Genomic DNA, 19,628 nt, shown 5'->3' on the forward strand with positions numbered 1-19,628 from the left:
ATAAATCCTATTCCAAAATAAACATACCTATCTATTAACGAAAATATTTATACACCACACTAGCCCGTACACTAGCCCGCCTCCATAATAAGTGTAACTTACCAATATGTAGGGTTATTAAACCCTCAGCACACCAAATAGTGGGTCGGAACATGGCCTTAAGCGAAAATTACCTATAATTTCAACAATATCGACGTGGTATTTTAATATGTTGTTTCCTGGAAAGACTTGTTTAGGATCCTCGATCTGAACCTAAAAATCACCAATCTGTGTCTTTTTATCTCTCTATGCAGCAGTAACATAAATTATGATGCATTTATTTACCAAAAAATAATTTATAATTTGTGGATCTTTTCAGAAAATAATATGTAAAAACTAACTTAAAATTAAATCAGGACTCCTTCCAACATATTCTTAGATAATAAGTCTTTTAGAATAAGATAACATACCAAGAAACTAAGATGTATTTCTTGCAAGGAAAAATATCCACCAAGGAATTTCTTAATACAGAGTCCGAGTATTTTAGGTTATTCCACCTTTCTAAGATAACACAAGATAAATTTTAATCAACTTTATGCTTCAATGAAATTACATAAGAAGCTCTTTCACCCACGAACTGACCATCCAAGTGTTTCTCTCTGAGCTTCGGGTTCTATATACACCGATAAAATGATAATCCAACCATTTCCTGAATCTCCTGTTCTAAAAATGCACATTTATGATAACTCAGATAACATAAAATCAATTAAATATTATGTTGGTCAACAGTACTCCAACGCTGATGTTCTACAGGGATCACAGAATGAGGTACAAATAATGCAGGTCTGCCATTCGTCTTGGAAATATCACCATAACATTATCAATAATGATATCTAATGTGAATCCTTGATGCAGATGACACAATTTTTCAATTGAACAAGACAAGTTCTTGATGGAAATGATATGGATTTACATCTGTACAATACGTATATCCTCCATCTTTAACGCCAATACTGAGCCCATCTATGAATTGTCTCCACCATTTGAGGGAATAAAGCGCTAACACTCTCATTAATAAGGGTTTGGAAGAACTGTATTGCATCCTCATCATCCAAATCCAAACGGAACTTTTCTTGAAGCTGCTCATAATATCAATTTTGTTCGTAAGTTTTTCCATAAAAGACAATAACTTTCCAAGCTCCACCTAAAAATAAATCAAAGGGAGAGTATTAGATTAAGTTCTACAGACCTTAAGAATCCCTTTCTCAGGATCAGATGCAATAGCAGGAATGCTTGCTCCAGCCATTAAATGGAACAAATTCAGGATGAGGTTACTGGATTTTCTCAGGATGTTGTAGGCCTCGCAGCAATAAGATTTGAATCTCCCATAGTATTGGCTGCAAGAACAAATCAAAAACAATTTGAAGCAAATTATATGCACGTGTGAGTGGAAGCATGTAATAAAAGAGCAGACATCAGTTCGTTCTATGTTTTTCTTTTCTAGGCACTAGGCTCAATAATTGCCACGGGGAAATGCAAGGATAGCTTTCAAATGCTTACTGAGGTTTCAAAGTGTGCAATTAAAACTACAATTGTGTAACAATCTATTCGATGCATCTACAAAACAGAGTGGATCACCTGCTAACTTGTACCTTTTGGGTTGTGATATTAAAGAATGCTAAAGATAGGTTTACCTTCCGACCATGGTTTGATTAGCAAAAGAAAAAAATGCTGCAAACTTTCGCCACATGTTGACATTACCAAAAGAGATCCACAGAGCATGCAGAACAGAGGTTCTGTGGCAAACACGATGGCTAATAACTGGAGCAACTATACAAGGAAAGCAATCGTAAAAGGCCAAGGTACAGTGAAAACCTCTTTGTTGAGCTATATCATAGAAATACTACTGCTCTAGCCGTTTTCCTTTTTTATCGAGCTATCAGATATTAGAATACTCAATTTTTCTTTCCAGTACAAAGCCTGCTTTTTGGTTTTCTAGAGTTTTCTTTGTTACTGCTCTTGTAAATCAGAAGAGCATACATATTATGTCATTTTTACTCACCTTCACTTAGGTTGTGTTCTATTGCTTTAGAGGACGCTTTGACAGACTTTAAACTGCCAAAACTTTACAAATATACAATTACCAACCTGAAGTTGAGTGGCAAGTTGGCAACAATAGCATATCTTGGTTTGCAGTCTTTTGCAACAATAGTTATGACACCAAAACCAATGGAGATGGTTTTCGGCATTGAAATAGAGTACACTTCAAAATTAAAACCAATGTTACCAGGATTCTTTTCACTATTTTGTGAGAATAATTTTCGTGTGGTTGCTACTGGTGCATTTGTTAAAGTGGACAGGTGCAGGGGGTGAGTAATACTCATTAAAAATCACTAAGACAACTCCTGGATGATTAATTTTGACCATTTTGTTCACTAACAGCATACATTGTTCCACCAAGTTCCTGGCCAGCGGGGGTGCAGGAACAGGGAACCACGTCCCGGGTATATGTGGAGACTTGCCCCAAAATTTTAGAAAATGTCAGGGAAATGTTGGGTACCCCATCCAAAATCCTTTTAAAAAAGGAGAATTTATAAATATGAAACAATGACTAGTCACAAATATGAACATAAGAAATTGGAATGTGCCTTAGACTCTTTATGAAGAGTTGCATCTTTGTTGCTTTGGCATTTTAATCTATCTTATGGATTTTATTTTTTATGTTTTTTATATGTTTTCTAAGGTCATTGGGCAAACATTGTAGGGTGGCATTCTGGAAGCCCTCTTTTCAAGGAAAGGGCAGGGGTGAGTGCCCAAGCCTTCTCCACAAAAGGGAAACACCATCCATTTCTTGTGAAATGTCCCATTCTACATCGAAATATTCCATTCTACATCTCCTTGAGGGGAACATAGAGAAACATCCCACATTTAATTCCATGTCATAAATGCAAGAAACATGGGTGTATCCCCTACCCCAAAGAGTACATCCCCATGTAACATTAGGAGCACAACCTTGAGTGGAAACTTATGTGCCTTTTGAGTGGAGCACTTCTCTAGAGGTCATTGGCATACACCCAAGTGTTAATTGCTTCTCTCTTCTATCATGTTAGAGTTAGGAAGCAAGTTTCATAACCAATGTTCCATTGAGCTCCTAGGAAAGGGGATTGTTACTGCAAAATTTATCACCATAGTGCAAAGTCTCACTAAGATCTCTAGATTATGAGTAACAATGCAATCAGTCACCACTGTCACTTTAGCAATTGTTCGCCTGCTATTTTGTGGTTGGATATTATCCCCACAAGAGAGGCTTACTCAACAAATCTTTATGGATTTAATAACCCAAGTGTTACTAGACTAAATACCCCCTAAGGGTTCTGCTAATAAAATCAGCCAAGGATAGTGTTTAATAAGGTTTTGGGTGAGATGAGATATAACTCCAAGATATCAAGTTCAAAGGACCCTATGGCTAAATCTAGAGGGCTTTGTAATTCTTGAAGAAGCTCAAATGGGTTCCCAAACACATGCTACCTTGAATTACCAATTGTTGTTATAAACTAGGGTTTCTAATAGCACAATTGCAACATGCAAAATTTATAACAGAAATGCAAAAATAGCCTAAAATTGATAAGAGACAATAGGAAACAAGGCCTATTTAATGAATAAACTAGGAATAAATTATAACAAATTTCAATGGCTGAAAACACATAAAACAACAATAAAAACCCTAAACGTCATCCCTAATTGATGGCTGGAAAATGCATGAAAAATGATACTGGTGCTTTTCTAATTTGGTAATTTATGCTATAAAATGCAGATTTTTCCATAACCTAACCCTAATTTACCCTAGAAAACATTTAAAAAATAAAATTTAGGGTTTTAAATTTTGTATTTTAAGAGGATTGACACAATACTGGACTATACTTCTTCAATTAAGGGGGCTAATGGAGTCTAAGGCAAAGGCTATAGGAAAGGACTGATGGAAGAATTTTTGAGAAAGAAAAGTTTATGAGAAGGTTTCTCTACACAAACCCTAGCGATTTTCAATCAAATTGGAGATAAAATGCATGGAACCTATATTAAGGTCCCTTAATGGAAACTTGATCATAATCTTGCAAAGATGTTCAATCCATAAAAGTTTCAACACATTGTTGGAAATACTGAGAGGGGCGGCTGAATCGGTATTTCTTTCAATTTTTATTTTATGCCAGTAAAGATTTTTATCACAAAAATAGACCAGAACTCAAGAGATCAAACAAAAAATAATTTTATTGGTCAAAATAGTGAGGACTCCAATCCTCTTGTACAACAAATCAAGCTCCAACCTGTATAATAATATCTTTGACTTTTTCAAGGCTCCAGCCTTGAATAGATTCAAGCTCCTACTTGGTCAAAATGAGGACTCCAATCCTCTCAACAACTTCCAAGCTCCAACTTGGTCAAATAAGGACTCCAATCCTTTCAATTTCTCAAGCTCCAACTTGGTCAAGTCAAAAAGTTACTTCAAAAAGGGCCTTCAAAATGTCTTCAACAATGCTTCAAGAGAATACTCCAGCAAGTCTGCAATGTTGCCTCATAAAATATTCAAGAATGCTTCAACAAAAGCTACTTCAAGGATAGTAAGGCAATGCCATTCTTTTTTGGTGTATTTGTCATCTTTCTTCGAGTTTGTATTCCATCATCTACATCACCAATAATTTGATCTTCTGGATTATGTTTTTGAACAAATTTTACCCTTGATGGAGTTTGAGATGGTTCCTTTTGATTTTCTGGCTCTTTTTCTTCTTTTGCAGCTTCTTCTTCCGGATCTCCAAGGATAGGATCTTCTCCACTAATTTCAACTTCCTTTTCAAGAAAAACTTCATCAATCTTTACATCAATACTTTCAACTATCTCTCGCAATCGATTGTTGTAGCATTTGTATGCCTTGTTCTTGTAAAGAATCCAAGAAAGATGCCTTCATCAACTCGAGAATCAAACTTGCCTAGTGAGTGTTAATTTCTAGTAGCATCGAATGTGCTCTAAGCCTCAAAATTTGCAGGAAGACTAGGACACATGTATTCCAGAATACCCAGAAATCATTTTTGGAAATTCCACCCAAAGGCAGTTTTATTAAAATAATTAATTATTTTTAATGGATGCCTAAGTCTAAACTTAGAAAATTAAAATAATTAAAGGGTATTAATTAAGCTGGGGGTGAAACTTCTAGAAAAAGACAAGGATCAAGTCAAAATAATCCGAGCCATTGATTAGAATCTAATCTGGGTTGTTGATTACTCAACGAGAAGATTATAAGGACTTCTATGGGCATTTGAAAGACACACCAAGTAGATACTCAGTTGCTCGATTTTCTCATTGGCTGAAGTTTGGCAAGAGGAAATTGAATCAGAGGGTGAGTTTCAGGTGAGAGAGAGAGGGTATCAACAATAGTCGAGAGTGTAGGAAACGGCAGGAAGAGGCAATGTAGAAGAGGGACGCAGATCACCCATGCAGAGGTAGTGACACAGGAACAGCACAATCACTGCGCAGAGGGTGACACAGTGTGGCTAGCGTGAGGGCAACATGTCGTCTTAGGTGTCAGAAATTCACCGTGGAGTGGAGAAATTTGTTTGTAAAATTTCTCTCAGTGATACCTCTTCTATTCTACTATTTGTAGATTGTACATCAGATTTTGTTGAAGAATAATTAAAAAAACCCTCATTTGCTGCACCGGTTTTCCCACATTGAGTTTTTCCGGGGAAAATCGTCCAAAAATAATTGTGTTAATGTGTTATTGTTGTGCTACTATTTTCCTTACATTTATTTTTCCGCAATAATTAATTTGTGAAGACTGCAGTGTATATATTTCGATATTTGCCATAGATAACTGCAAATAATTTGTTTTAGTAAATTAACAAATAGAATAAATATTATTAGTTGTTGTAGTAGGATTTGGAATTTCCAGATTTTCACATGGTATCAAAGCACAGATCGTGAGCAGGAGAGCTCAGAGCAGAAAGGAAGAGGGGGTTCGAATTTACTGTAGAGGTAGAAATTCAAAACCCCAAAAGGCAATGCAGTTCTTGGGCCAAAGAGGTGGAAGTTTCGAGTGAGATCGATTTCTCTGAGTGAGTCAACAGAGAAATTTGATTCTCCATATCGAAGCTTTCCAAACACAGAAGGGAGTAGCGTTGTTTCCTTGCAGATAAGATCTCCAGCTAAAGTGAAGTGTCTTGCAGTAGTAAGTACAACGTTGAGAAGGAGAATAGCACGGAACAACATGGATATTCAAGATGTATTATCTTCTAGATTGGAGGAAGAATTCACATGTTTGTCAAGTTCAACATCAATAGGTGTTTGGTATATTGATAGCAGGGATTTAGCTCACATGACTGGAGTACGAGAGTACTTCTCTAGACATCAAGAAGAGCAGATGGAATTCTAGATCAATATGGGAAACAAAACGAAGTGTATTCCAGTAAGGAGAGACACCATAGTGTTTCCGACAGAACTAGGAACCAACATAAGCGCTGCCAATGTGCTGTATGTGATGGGGTTAGGAATGAATTTGATTTAAGTGTCCCAATTACAGGACAAGGGGTACAATGTATACTTCATTGGAAGGAAGGTGTATGTCAAACATCCCAGATGGAAGAAGAAGAGACAAATTGGAGCTCGAAGCAACAGATTGTATATGTTGCAGCTCGAATCTCCAATGGCACTTATAGGCAGCAATCATAACAGTGAAAAGGAGTTGAATGAAATATGGCACAGGCGAATGGGACACTTACACCATGGAGCATTGAGGATGCTCAGAGAGACTGTTACAAGACTTCTAGTCCTTAGTACCAAGCATGATGATGTATACAAAGGATGCGTACTAGGGAAATACGCTAAGGCAAATTTTCCCAGGAGTCACAACAAAGAAAGAGGCATGTTGGGATTGATACACTCAGATATTTGTGGCCCGATGTCCACAAAAGCTCTTAGTAGTGGCGAGTACTTTGTCACCTTTATTGACGATCACTCTAAAAAAACCTGGATCTATTTCTTAAAGACCAAGGATGAGGTCTTAGATTGGTTTAGAGAGTTTAAGGCCCTCGTAGAAAACATGACATGGAAAAAGATAAAGGTATTGCGTTCAAATAATGGTGGAGAATATACAAATAAAAGCTTCACAGATTTTTGCGCAAAGGAGGGCATCAAAAGAGAGTGGAAAGTGCCATAAATCCACAACAGAATGGAGTAGAGGAGTGGAAGAATAGAACAATTGTTGGGGTAACAAAGGATATGTTACATGACCAAGACTTGCCTAGATTCTTATGGGCAGAGGGATGCAACACAGCAGTATATATCTAGAACAGAACTCCTCATAGAGCATTAGGGAAGAAAATGCCTGAAGGAGTCTTCATAGGGAAAAAGCTGAATGTGAGTCATCTCAGGATATTCGAAAGTGTCGCATATTGTCACATTCCAGATGAGAAGTGTAGTAAGTTGGATCAGATTGTAGAAAAGGGGTACCTCGTAGGGTATAGTGAGACCTCAAAAGCATACAAAATCTACATTCCAAGCAACAAGAAAATTGTAGTAAGACGAGATGCAAAGTTCATGGAAGATAGAGCTTTCAGAAAATCTTGAGAGATGCCAACATAAGATCAATCAGCAGAGGTTCCATTAGTCCAACTGCAGCAGGGGCAGCATGAAGGATAAGTGGGAGGAGAAATATTAGGATCGAGTACCATAACCAACACCAATATTTCCTCAAGAGTAGGAGATTCAAGCAGTTCTCAACAGATGGAACAACAAGAACAGGAGGAGGATTTGATTGAGCCTCCCACCACCAGTGGTAGAACCAACAGGGAACTACAACAGACGCTAAGGAACACAGAGGAGTTTGTTGGAGCTCCTAGAATCAATAAGAGGCAGCGTAGACAACCTCACAGGTACCAAGCCTTGGTAGCAAAGGTTGAAGAACCCTCCAGTTTTCAGGAAGCCGTACAACACCAAGTTTGGGTGGATTCCATGGTAGAAGAGTATAGTTCTATCATGACGAATGATGTCTGGGAAGTGGTACCTAGACTAGAGGATAGATCAGTTGTAGGATCAAGGTGGATCTACAAGATCAAGTATGTTGCAGATGGCAGTATAAAGAAGTACAAGGCTAGGTTTGTGGCAAAAGGGTATGCACAAAAGGAAGGAATAGACTATGAGGAGACCTTTGCCCCAATAGCTAGATATACCTCTATTAGATTTGTTATATCCCTAGCAGCTCAAATGGGATGGGAGATTCACCAAATGGATGTCAAGACAACATTCTTGAATGGGGTGATAAGAGAAGAGGTGTATACAGAACAACTTGAAGGCTTAGAGACTCATGAAAAGAGAACTCATGTATGCAGGTTAAAGAAAGCCCTATATGGGCTTAAGCAGGCACCCAGAGCATGGCATGGTCGAATTGATAGTTACTTGCAACAGTTGGGATTCATGTGATGTTGATCCCAATCTCTACTATCTAATGGTAAAGAATGAGTCACTTATTATGGTATTATATGTAGATGACTTGTTTCTAACAAGGTCATCTAGGTTCATAAAGCACCGCAAGAACAATCTTGAAGCAGAATTTGACATGAAGGAGGGTTGATGCATTATTTTCTAGGGTTGGAAGTTTGGATAAAGAATGGGGAGATATTCCTTGGGCGAGGAAGATATGTTACAGAGATTCTAAAGAGATTCAAACTGCAAGATTGCCAGCCCATGGCTATGCCTATGATCACCAACTGGAAGAAATAAATGCATCAGGAGACAAGTGGACCCCACCTTGTACAGACAGCTCATTGGGTCGCTCATGTATCTAGTCAACACTAGGCCGGACATTTGTTTCGCGGTCAACACCCTTAGTTCATGGTAGAACCGAAAAGGGTACATTGGGCAATAGCTAGGCACATTCCTAGATATGTGTGTGGAACAATCAGATATGGGTTGAAATACACCCAAGGAGATGATGTCAGATTGAACGGATTCACAGATGAAGATTAGACAGGTAGTTCAGTAGACCGGAAAAGTACCTTTGGGTATTGCTTCAACTTTTGATTAGGAATGATCTCTTGGTGCAGGAGGAAACAGAAGTCAGTAGCTCTGAGCTCAACAGAAGCAGAGTATATGGTGGCTAGCACAGCTACGTGCAAAGCTCTATGGCTTAGAAAATTGCTTGAGTTTATTCACGAAGAGGATGGAAGCGACTAGTGTTTACTACGATAATCAAAGTTGTATCAAATTCTCTAAGAATCCAGTATTCCATGATTGGTCAAAACACATTGATATTAGATGTCACTGTATCAGGGACAGTGTTCAACATGGGGCAATACAACTGCAGTATGTCCCCATAGCAGATCAAGTAGAAGATATACTCACAAAAGCTCTAGGAAGAGCTAAGTTCATCCAACTTAGGGAGCAAATGGGTATGGTAGAGAACCCATTTCAATAGCAGAAACATATAGTTTCTTAGTTGCTACAACAGTAGATGAGAGGGAGTTGCAGTGCAGATGCAGTAATTGGCAACAGTGTGCAGGGTCAGCAACAACACGAATGAAACATTTGCACAGTAGTTGGTGGGCAATGATGTCAGACATCAACAACGCAGAGGTAGATGTTACAGAGGCAGGGTGATGCTTTAGCGGGTTGCATTACTAGAGCACATTCCTCACTAAGAGGGAGCGTTGATTTTTGGTAGCATTGGATGTGATCTAAGCCTCAAAATTTGCAGGGAGGCTAGGACACATGTATTCAAGAATAACAAGAAATCGTTTTGGGAAATTCCACCTAAAGGCAGTTTTATTAAAATAATTAATTAATTTTAATGGATGCCTAAGTCTAAACTTAGGAAATTAAAATAATTAAAGGGTATTAATTAAGTTGGGGTGAAACTTCTATAAGAAGACGAGGATCAAGTCAAAATGATCCGAGCCATTGATTAGAATCTAATATGGGTCGTTGATTACTCAACGAGAAGATTATAAGGACTTTGATGGGCATTTGGAAGACACACCAGGCAGATACTCAGCTTCCCAAGTAGATTGATTTTCTCATTGGTTGAAGTTTGGCAAGAGGAAATCGAATCAGAGGGTGAGTTGCAGGTAAGAGAGAGAGGGTATTAGCAACAGTCGGGAGTGCAAGAAACGACAGGAAGAGGCAGTGCAGAAGAGGGACATAGATCACCCATGCAGAGGCAGTGATGCAAGGACAACGTAGTCACTATGCAGAGAGTGACGCAATGTGGCTAGCGTGAGGGCAACAGGTCCTCTCAGGTGTCAGAAATTCATTGTGGAGTGGAGAAATTTGTTTGTAAAATTTCTCTCAATGATTCTTCTTCTATTCTACTATCTATAGATTGTACATGAGATTTTGCTAAAGAATAATAAAAGAAACCCTCATCTGTTGCACCGGTTTTCCCACATTGGGTTTTTCCGAGGACAATTGTCCAAAAATAACTGTGTTAATGTGTTATTGTTGTGCTAGTATTTTCCTTACATTTATTTTTCCGCAGTAATTAATTTGTGAAGACTATAGTGTATGTATTTCGATATTTGCCATAGATAACTACAAATAATTTGTTTTAGTAAATTAACAAATAGAAGAAATATTATCAGTCGCTGTAGTAGGATTTGGAATTTCTAGATTTTCGCAGTGAGTCATCATTGATCTTCATAAAGCACTTCCATATATTCTAAAATATTTCATTGAAGCAAGTCTTCCTTTCCATAATTCATATGGAGTTTTGTCATTATTCGCTCGGAGTTGTGCCTTGTTCTTAGTATATACTGCTGCCCCAACTGCTTCTCTCCAAAATTTAGGTTGTAAATCAGCTGCTAATAGCATTGTTCTTGCAGTCTCTTTTACGGATCTGTTCATTCTTTCAACCACTCCATTTTGTTGAGGAGTCCTAGCAACAAATAATTCCTTCTTGACTCCATGTTTTTCACATAATTCATTGAATTCCCCTAAGGTAAATCCTCCTCCTCTATTTGTCCTTGGACATTTGATTTTTGACTCTCTTTCATTTCATTTGTTGCTTTGAAGGTTTTAAAACATTCCAGTTATTCTGACTTATGAAAAATACCCACATCATTCTGGTATAATCATCTATGAAAATATAAAGTACCTTTCTCCTTTAAGAGATAGAGATCTGGTTGGCCCACATAGATCTGCATGAATGATTTCTAAAGGCTTTAATGATGAGTATTACTTTGTCTTGAAGCTGGTCCTGGTCTACTTTCCATGTTGAGATGGTGCACAAATAACCTTTTTAGGTTTTGAAATTATGGGGATATCTCTCATTGCTTGAGGTTTGTTGATCTTCACCAAATTATCAAAGTTTAGTTGTCCCAATCGCTTGTGCGCAACAAGTTTTCCTAAAGAATACTTTCTTATCGCACAATCCTTGGCACTAAATATGATATCATGTCCTTGGTCACAAATTTGGTTGACACTTGGAAGATTGTGCTTGAGTCCTTCAATGAATAGTGCATTTTTTGCTTTTCCTTTACCATTTACAAGATTCATTGTGCCTTTTCCAACAATTCTAGCAAATCCACTTGCAAAAGTCACATTTCCATCCTTCTTGTTTAGCAAGATGAACTTCTTTTGGTCACCTGTCATATGCTTAGAACATCCACTATCTATGAACCATTTGCTTTCCTCATTTTGTGCACACAAGGCTAGGCCACACTTCTCAAGGGTGGGCTCTATTGAGAAATCAAGGGCAGCTAGATTAGGGTGATTTCTCTTACTTTGATAACTGCTTGTGATGTTCTTGTTCTTCATGATTGGAATCTTCTTCTTCCCTAGAACATTCTTCAAATATAGGTAGTTCTTCATCATTAGAATCAATTGGAAGATCTTTAAACTTCTTATATGCAATGCTTTCATCAAAGATCACATCTCGACTTACTTCAATTCAGTGTCCCTCCTTTATGTAGATCCTATATGCCTTTGAAGTGTTACTATAACCAACAAATATGCCTTTCATGCTTGTAGGATCCAACTTCTTTCTTTTATCTTTTGGAATGTGAATGTAGACAGGACAACCAAATATCCAAAGATGGTCTACACATGGTTTCTTCCCAGTGAATGCTTCTTCAAGAGTCATGTTGTCAAGTGATCTGTGAGGACTTTGATTTTGAATGTAGACAGTTGTTTTAGATGCTTCACCCCACAAAAATTGAGGTAAGTCTTGATCATGTAACATAGCTCTAACACTTTCTTCAATTGAGCGATTCTTTCGTTCTACTACTCCATTTTGCTTTAGATTATATGGAACTATCAACTCCCTCTTAATTCCAGCCTCCTTACAAAAAGCTATGAGCTCCTTTGATGTGTATTCTCCTCCATTGTCAGATCTCAGTACTTTTATCCTTCTTTCTGTAAGATTTTCTACTTCTGCTTTGAATTCTTGAAATTTTTCGAATACTTCATCCTTGGATTTTAGCAAATATATCCAAGTTTTCCTTGAGTGGTCATCAAAGAAAGTCACATAGTATAAATGACCTCCAAGAGATTTTGTAGACAAAGGATCATGAACAGCAGAGTGAATGAGATCTAGAAATTGTTTTAATCTTGAAGCATTGCTTCCAAATGGTTTCTTAACATTTTTTCCTAATGCACATCCCTTGCAAACTCCTCCATGATCCTCCTTTAGTTTAGGGATGCCATTCACCATTACCTTTAGAGTTGGTAAGATTTTGAAATGAAGGTGTCCAAACCTTCTATGCCAAAGCTCACAGGGGTTGACTTCAATGTGAAGCAAGGGTTGAGAGAGAGGTATGAGTTGTTGGAAAATGTAACTAGGTTCAGTCTTCATTTAATGTATTTGAGTCATCATGTAATGTACTTGTCAAACAAATAAAGAAAATAATAATAATTATTATTATTATTGTGACTTATTAAAGCATGGGTTTCATGCTTGGGTCACCATGTTTTAGGTCAGAGTCCCCGTTGAGGACTTCTACGATTTATTCTGAGTCAATAGAGTCATTGTACTTTTAAAGAGACCCTTCTTGGGCTTTTGAATCATAAAAAAGGTTAAGTATTGAGTCAAATATAATTTATGTATCCTCCACACCAAGTCGGCCTCGAAGAAATCAAGTCGGCCTAAGGACGCTAATTCGACCTCACATGGAGCCTATAAATACAAGCAAGTCAAATTCATTTGGAGCACTTCATCTCAAGCAAGTTCGGTATCTCTAAGGAAGTTGGGAAGTGCGAAGTCTAACGTCGAGAAGCCAAAGGAAGTGCGAGTTGGGTGGAGTCTAAGGAAAAGAAGAAAAACAAAATTTTGGTGCCTCTCCTTGTTTCATGCCCTAGATTGGGAGATCAAAGTCTTCCAAGTTTCACTATTGTCGGAAGCTATTGCCTAGTCGAAGTTGCTAGAAAAGGGTCGAAATTCTGGGAAGCTGACTTGGTGTGGAGGGAAGGTCTGATCTTGGTCTAGGGTGAAGAGTCTCAAAGAATACTATTGAAAGGAAGAATTTCTTGACTGCGATTTCCCCTCGAGGGGGGTTTTCTCTTGGCATAGTGCCTACATCTGGCGTCTATTGTTTTATGTGTTGTTGCATTGATAATTTCTTGATGAACTAAAAGAAAGAAGATATAAAGAAGCGTAATAACAAGAAACATCGCAAGTAATTATCAAGAATAAGAAAATATTTCTGCCTTTCTGATTTTCTAACATGGTATCAGAACTTTGGTGAAGAAGGAAGTAAAAGGAAATCTCAAGCACTTGATCAGGGAACCATTCAAAGGGATTATCTCAGGGAAGGAGTCTACTATATTCAAGGAAGATGTCTAACACAATCAAGGGAGACAAAAACTTGAAGGGGCCTCAAACTACAGGTCCTGGAGGAAGAGGATTGACCTTATCCTTAAAAAGAACAAGGTGCTAGACTTGGTCAAAGGAAAAAAAAAGAAGCCTAAAGAGGATTCCAGTGATGCTGACAAAGTGAAATTCAAGGAACTAGAATTGGTGTCCATGACTCTAATGGTAGAAGGAATAAAGGACAACCTTGTCCCATTCATAGCTAACATCGATCATGCGCAGGAAATGTATGAAGCCTTGTCAAAGTTATTTACTATTAAGAACATTGGTCAAGTAGCAAGTTTAAAGAATGAGCTAAGGACCACAAAGATGACTAAAGAAGACACAATGGTATCCTTCTTTGTGAAGATAGCAAGAATCAGGGATGACTTTTTGGCCATTGATGAAATTGTTCCAGACAAAGAACTCATGATCACTTCCCTATTAGGTTTTCCACCTACTTGGGGTGCATTTGCTACAGGACTTAACAGTTGGAAGGTAGCTCCCATCTTTGAAGAACTATGAACTGCCTGCAGTCAAGAAGAATTAAGGATTTCATTAGTTGCCAATCCTAAAGTAGTGTCAAATGCCTACATTTCTCAACATAAAGGAAAGAAATAGAAAGGACCAAGGAAGAAAGTTGACATGTCTAAGGTCAGCTATCAATGTCATACGAAATGTCACTATAGGAGTGACTATCCTAACAATCTAAGAAACAAGAAGAGAGAGAGATCAAGCCAACTTTGCTGAAGACGGAGACCCAACGAAATTCAAGCCCGAAGAATCTGACATTAGGGACTTACACTACTAAGTCCTTTGCTCGTAGCTTTAGATATCTTGTTTTATATGTTTTAGAGTTTATAGGTTTTTAGCATATTTTGGAAAAGACATCTTTAGTGATTTTATAAGTTTGTAGGTATCCCTCAAAATTTGGAGGGAGCCCCCAACAACTCCCAAAGATAAGTATCTCATTTCCTTTCAGTTGTTGGTTTCATGTACTCATTTAGTTTTGATTATATTAAATACTAATCATCATTCTCCCTCTATTGTCTTGATTAGGAGAACATCTGATATATTCTATAGGAGTATGAAAGGGGACCTCTCAAGACAAGGTTTGTCAAGGACCTTTAAAACATTGATTTCTTTATAATAAATGTGTATTCATTTGAAAATCTGTTACCAACATTGTTGTGTCTAGCTATAGTGAATCACATTGACTCTTATTTTAGGTGATTCATCACTTGGTAAATCTACCCCACTCCTATTCCTAACTGTTTTTATCAATGTTACCAAACTTAGAATCATCAATAAATTGGCGAGGCAAAAGAGTGAAAAGTTTAAATCGGCTAGGGAAAAAATCGGCAAAAAATTGGGAAAAATCGGTGAATTCAATAAATAAAAATATACACATATATTGAATTAAAAAAACATTTTTCATTGATATTCAGTAAAGCCATGTTCAAACAATGCATAATATCAATTATCAATAGATGTCCAACATATCATGAATGAATAAGTATCTCATATATGTTATGAGTCCAAACATGATCCAAAGTACTGAGTCCTGACTCCTAACCAGTGACTACATAGAACCAGAAGCATTTGCTTCTAAAAGTTTACAAAAAACTGCATACTAATCAGAAAAAAATCAGTAACTAAGAGTCTAAGACTCTTAAGAGTGAGAACTAGAAGCGATTCCTCCCACTCCTTCGCTTGCTTGACTCTCAAAGTTCTCCAAGTCATGTAGGCTAAAAAGAGGAGCCTCCTCTAATTGGACCCAATCTACTGCATTTGTAGTTTGCAGATCTATCTCTTCAAGGTCGATTGGTGAATGATCCAAACCTGTCATTATCATGAGACATTGAAATGTGAATTAAAGTTTGACTTTGAACTTTAAAGTTTAAACTTTAAAGTGCAAATCAGATTATGAAACCTTCAAATTCAATCTCTCACCTAGTATTTGCTTGTTGCGAAGTCGTAGATTGTAATGGACAAATACAAGGTCATTTAAGCACTTTTGTGTCAATCGGTTGCACTTCTTAGAATGTATTTTCTCAAACATGCTCCATTTGCGCTCACAACCTGAAGCACTGTATGCTTGGTTTAAGATTCGAATGGCAAATCTCTTCAAATCTGGCGTATCACTACCAAAGTTTTGCCACCAAAGACCTAGCAAGTGGCAAGGGTTTGTGAGTAGAAGTACTAAATAGTAAATACTAAATACTAAATAGTAAAAACTTAAAAAGACAACAAAATTTAATAAAACATTTAACATACAAAATAAAGTTTAAACTTTAAACAAATTTAATGAATTGATGAAGCCTTCAAGCCTCAAAGGGTACCTGGCAACATCTTAGACCTTTCTCGTATAGCACTGGTATAGGCAAATAATTTAGCTGGCGCCCTATAATCTTGTAGTTGGGAAAAGACACGACTTTGAAAATCTGGATCAGGGAAGCACCTTTCCATGCATGTCATAAGTCCTCTGCCAACCTCCCCATCCTCATTAAATTTGCTTTTATCATAAAAATATTGTGGGTTTAAGAAGTACCTAACAACATGTAAGGGGGAATGCAATTGCCTATCCCAATGTGCATCAATAATGTCCCAAAGAAGCATATACTTTAACTCCTCATCCCCATATCTTCTTTTGATGGCCTCCTTTGCGAGATCCATCGCCTCATAAATGTAACCCATAGCAGGTTTGTCACCATCAACCATCTTGAAAATTTAAGCTTTCAAATTTAAAGAAATATGAAACATTGAAAATAAAAAGAAGCTTGAAATGAAATTTTAAAAATGAAAAAGTTAAAAGACTTGAAGACTTGAAGTACCTGAGAACTCTAACAAGGGACTCCGTCACAACAATAATCTCTTCGACATCTTTCCAAAAACCGTAAACAAAATTGCAACAATTTCAATGCCTTCAAGGGCCTTGGAATGTTTAGATGACATCCACTCAGTCCCAAGAACATCCTCTTCAGATTTATCTTTTGCTCAACCACAGATTGCAAAGATACAAAATTTATTGCAAATCTAGTCACTGCAGGTCAAACAATTTCCTTACCTTTAGTGTATTTTCTCATGGTGTTTAGGACAATAGTGTGGTTGTATAGGTATTTGGTTATGGATTTTTTCTTCTCCACAACCTCATGTATCCAATGAAGCTTACCAATGTCCTCAAGCATTAAATCTATTCAATGGGCAACATAAGAGGTCCAAAAAATAGTGGGGTGCCTAATCTCAAAAAGTCTACCAGCAGCCATATAATTAGTTGCATTGTCAATGACAATTTGTACAACATGTTCTTCTCCCACTTCTTGAATGACTTCCTACATCATTTCACAAATAAGTTGGGTTGTCTTAACCTTGTCTGAGGGATCCAATGATTTGAGAAACATTGTTCCTGCTAGACAAGATACAAAGAAACTTATTAAAGTTCTATTCCTCTAATCTGTCCATCCATCACTCATGATGGTGCACCCTGTTTCTACCCATGATGAATGAAACTCAGATAACACAAGCATGACATCTTCAACACTCTCTAACAACAAATCTATCCTAAGGCTCTCTAATGAAGGGGCTTTGAACCCTGGACCTACAACAACAACTGCATCAATCATAGCTTGCCAATAAGGACTTCTGGCATAATGGAAAGGTATGTCAGAATAGTACCAAAAGTTAGCAATGGCCTTCCTTGCTTGACTATGGATATTTTTTTCCAACTAGTGGCATCCGAGGTAGGTTGGGAACCGGGTTTAGTGTGGGGAGCAAAAAAGGTGTTTATGTTTCCACCTCCAGTGTTGAATGTAGGAGGACTCATTTGGCCTTGAGTTGGACTTGGACTTGGAGGCATGTGTGGGAAACTTGGGAACATCATTGAGGATTCAACAGAGGGAAATGACATGGGGGTAGTGGAAGAAAAATCGTCAACTCCAGGAGTTCCTATTTCTTTTTTCTGCTTTTCTTTCTTGGCATTATGCTGTCTCAACATATCAATGGCCAAGGTTGCTTGGTGTTTGACATTTTCGTCAACCTTGTTGCAGAGACCTATATCATGGCCGGGTATTTGTGCAAGGTGGTACTTGAATCTATAAATGCCTCCACTACATTTTGCTTTGCAAAATTTACAAAGGAGCTTGGGGTCTCCGGGAATCTTGTCACAATAAGCCCAAGCAAAGTCCTTCTCCCTTGGCATTGTTGTTGTTTTGGACTTGTGTTTAAATTGTGGCTTCTGTTAAGATTTGGAGTCGTGCCTTCTGTTTAATTTGGCTCCTGTAAAAGACAATAAAAAATTTAAAATTGCTTGTATTCTCAAGCAATTCAATAAATTCTAGTCAGAGAGCTACAACTTTATTATGTTGTGTTTTGTTGTGTGGTAAACTGTAAAATACAAATTTGTCAAGAGCAGTAAACTTTAAAATACAAATTTGTCAGACAGCATCTTGAATTAAGTTTAAAGTTTAAATTTTAAAAACAGTACTCGAGAGTCGAATTAACAAAAGTTTAAAACTAAAGCCTAAAGGCGACATCAACCTTGAGGCTTGAACAACGATACGAAATTGTGATAAACTGTGCAGTGTGACTATGAACAGCAGTTGGAGTTGTCCTGGTGAACAACAGCTAGAGTCTTCCTCGTTCCTGGAGTCGTCTTGATGGACAATGACAATGGTTGAGATATCGTGAAAACACAGTGATATCGGACTGCGTGACAACAGTGGTTTTTCAGGCTTCAGCGGACTGCGTTTAAATACAGCCACACAATCTGTTGCCTAAGCCTGTTTTCCACTTGCCCACGCATTGTTATAGTCTGCCTGGGCACGTATGGGAATTTTTGAGCAGTTTTCTCTGCCCGCCCATGCACATGTGAGTTCGTACAAGCTCGTACAACCTCTATGTCATGCATGTGTGGTCTGTACTGCCCTTTTCCTGTTGTTGCAGACATGCCCAAGCCTATTTCTGTCCCCATGCATGTTGAATGGCTTCCTGGGATCGATCTATAGCTCACAAGTATGCTTTCTCTACTGCAAAATCGCCCTCTGAATAATTTTCTCCCTATGGCTATTGTACAGTGACCAACGTCGGTTGTGTTTCAGACTTCTGCGGGTTGCGGTCTGTGACAGCGTTTGAAGTTTGAATGGATTGTGAGTCGCGACTGCGTTTGCGAACTGTTGTCTGTACAGTGTAAGACAAATCAACCGGCGTTGAATTTAGTGGGATGCGGAATGTGACAGCGGCTGTGTTTGCAGACTATGACAATGACGCAGGTTGTTTTAAAAAAACCAAATCAACCAACGTCAAACCTAAAACTAAATCCTTGCTCGCCCACCGACGTCAAACCTAAAATTAAATTCATGCCGACCAAGTCTGCAACCACAAATCGGGTAAAGTCGAACGTAATCGGCAAACTCGAGGACTCGCGAATCAAACTCACGTTGACCACGAGTCAAACTCGGTCAACATGAGTTTGACTCATAGAGTTTTGAGTCGGCTCGTTTGGCAAGCGAGCAGATTTATAATTGTGAGTAATCGGGAAAGTCGGCGATTCCTGTTTCATTGGTTTTTATAGAACCCTACACAAGTTCTCCGGAAAACCCTAACCTAAGGGTATGCTAATGTGAATGTCTAAAACCCTAAACTGCTTAGGGATATTGTGAAATGTTATTTGAAGTTTCATTGATGATGTCATGTTTGTAATTTTGGTATGATCAGGAAAACCTAACTTAGGGTTGAATGATAAGGTCTAAAATCCCGAACCTTTAAAGTTTGTGGGTTTTCTATGTTCCTATGTTGAAACCTTAACTCATTAGGGTTTGGTGGAATG

General features: G+C 37.9%; 1 protein-coding gene across 1 annotated transcript in view; it reads right to left on the minus strand.

The window, feature by feature from the left end:
- Positions 1-446: 446 nt before the first annotated feature.
- LOC149216328 (phosphatidylinositol 3-kinase, root isoform-like) overlaps positions 447-19,628 on the minus strand; it is a 477,313-nt gene continuing 458,131 nt past the window's right edge. The window contains exons 17-18 of the mRNA XM_089392772.1: positions 1,229-1,376; positions 447-1,118 (exon numbers count right to left, since the gene is read on the minus strand). Coding sequence (XP_089248898.1) covers positions 981-1,118; positions 1,229-1,376 — 286 coding nt within the window. The 3' untranslated portion in view covers positions 447-980. The remainder of the gene's footprint in view (positions 1,119-1,228; positions 1,377-19,628) is intronic.

Source organism: Pinus tabuliformis, chromosome 1_1, assembly GCF_031772625.1.
Source record: "Pinus tabuliformis cultivar Carrire ecotype Pingquan chromosome 1_1, CPIR1, whole genome shotgun sequence".
Taxonomy (NCBI): Eukaryota; Viridiplantae; Streptophyta; class Pinopsida; order Pinales; family Pinaceae; genus Pinus; species Pinus tabuliformis.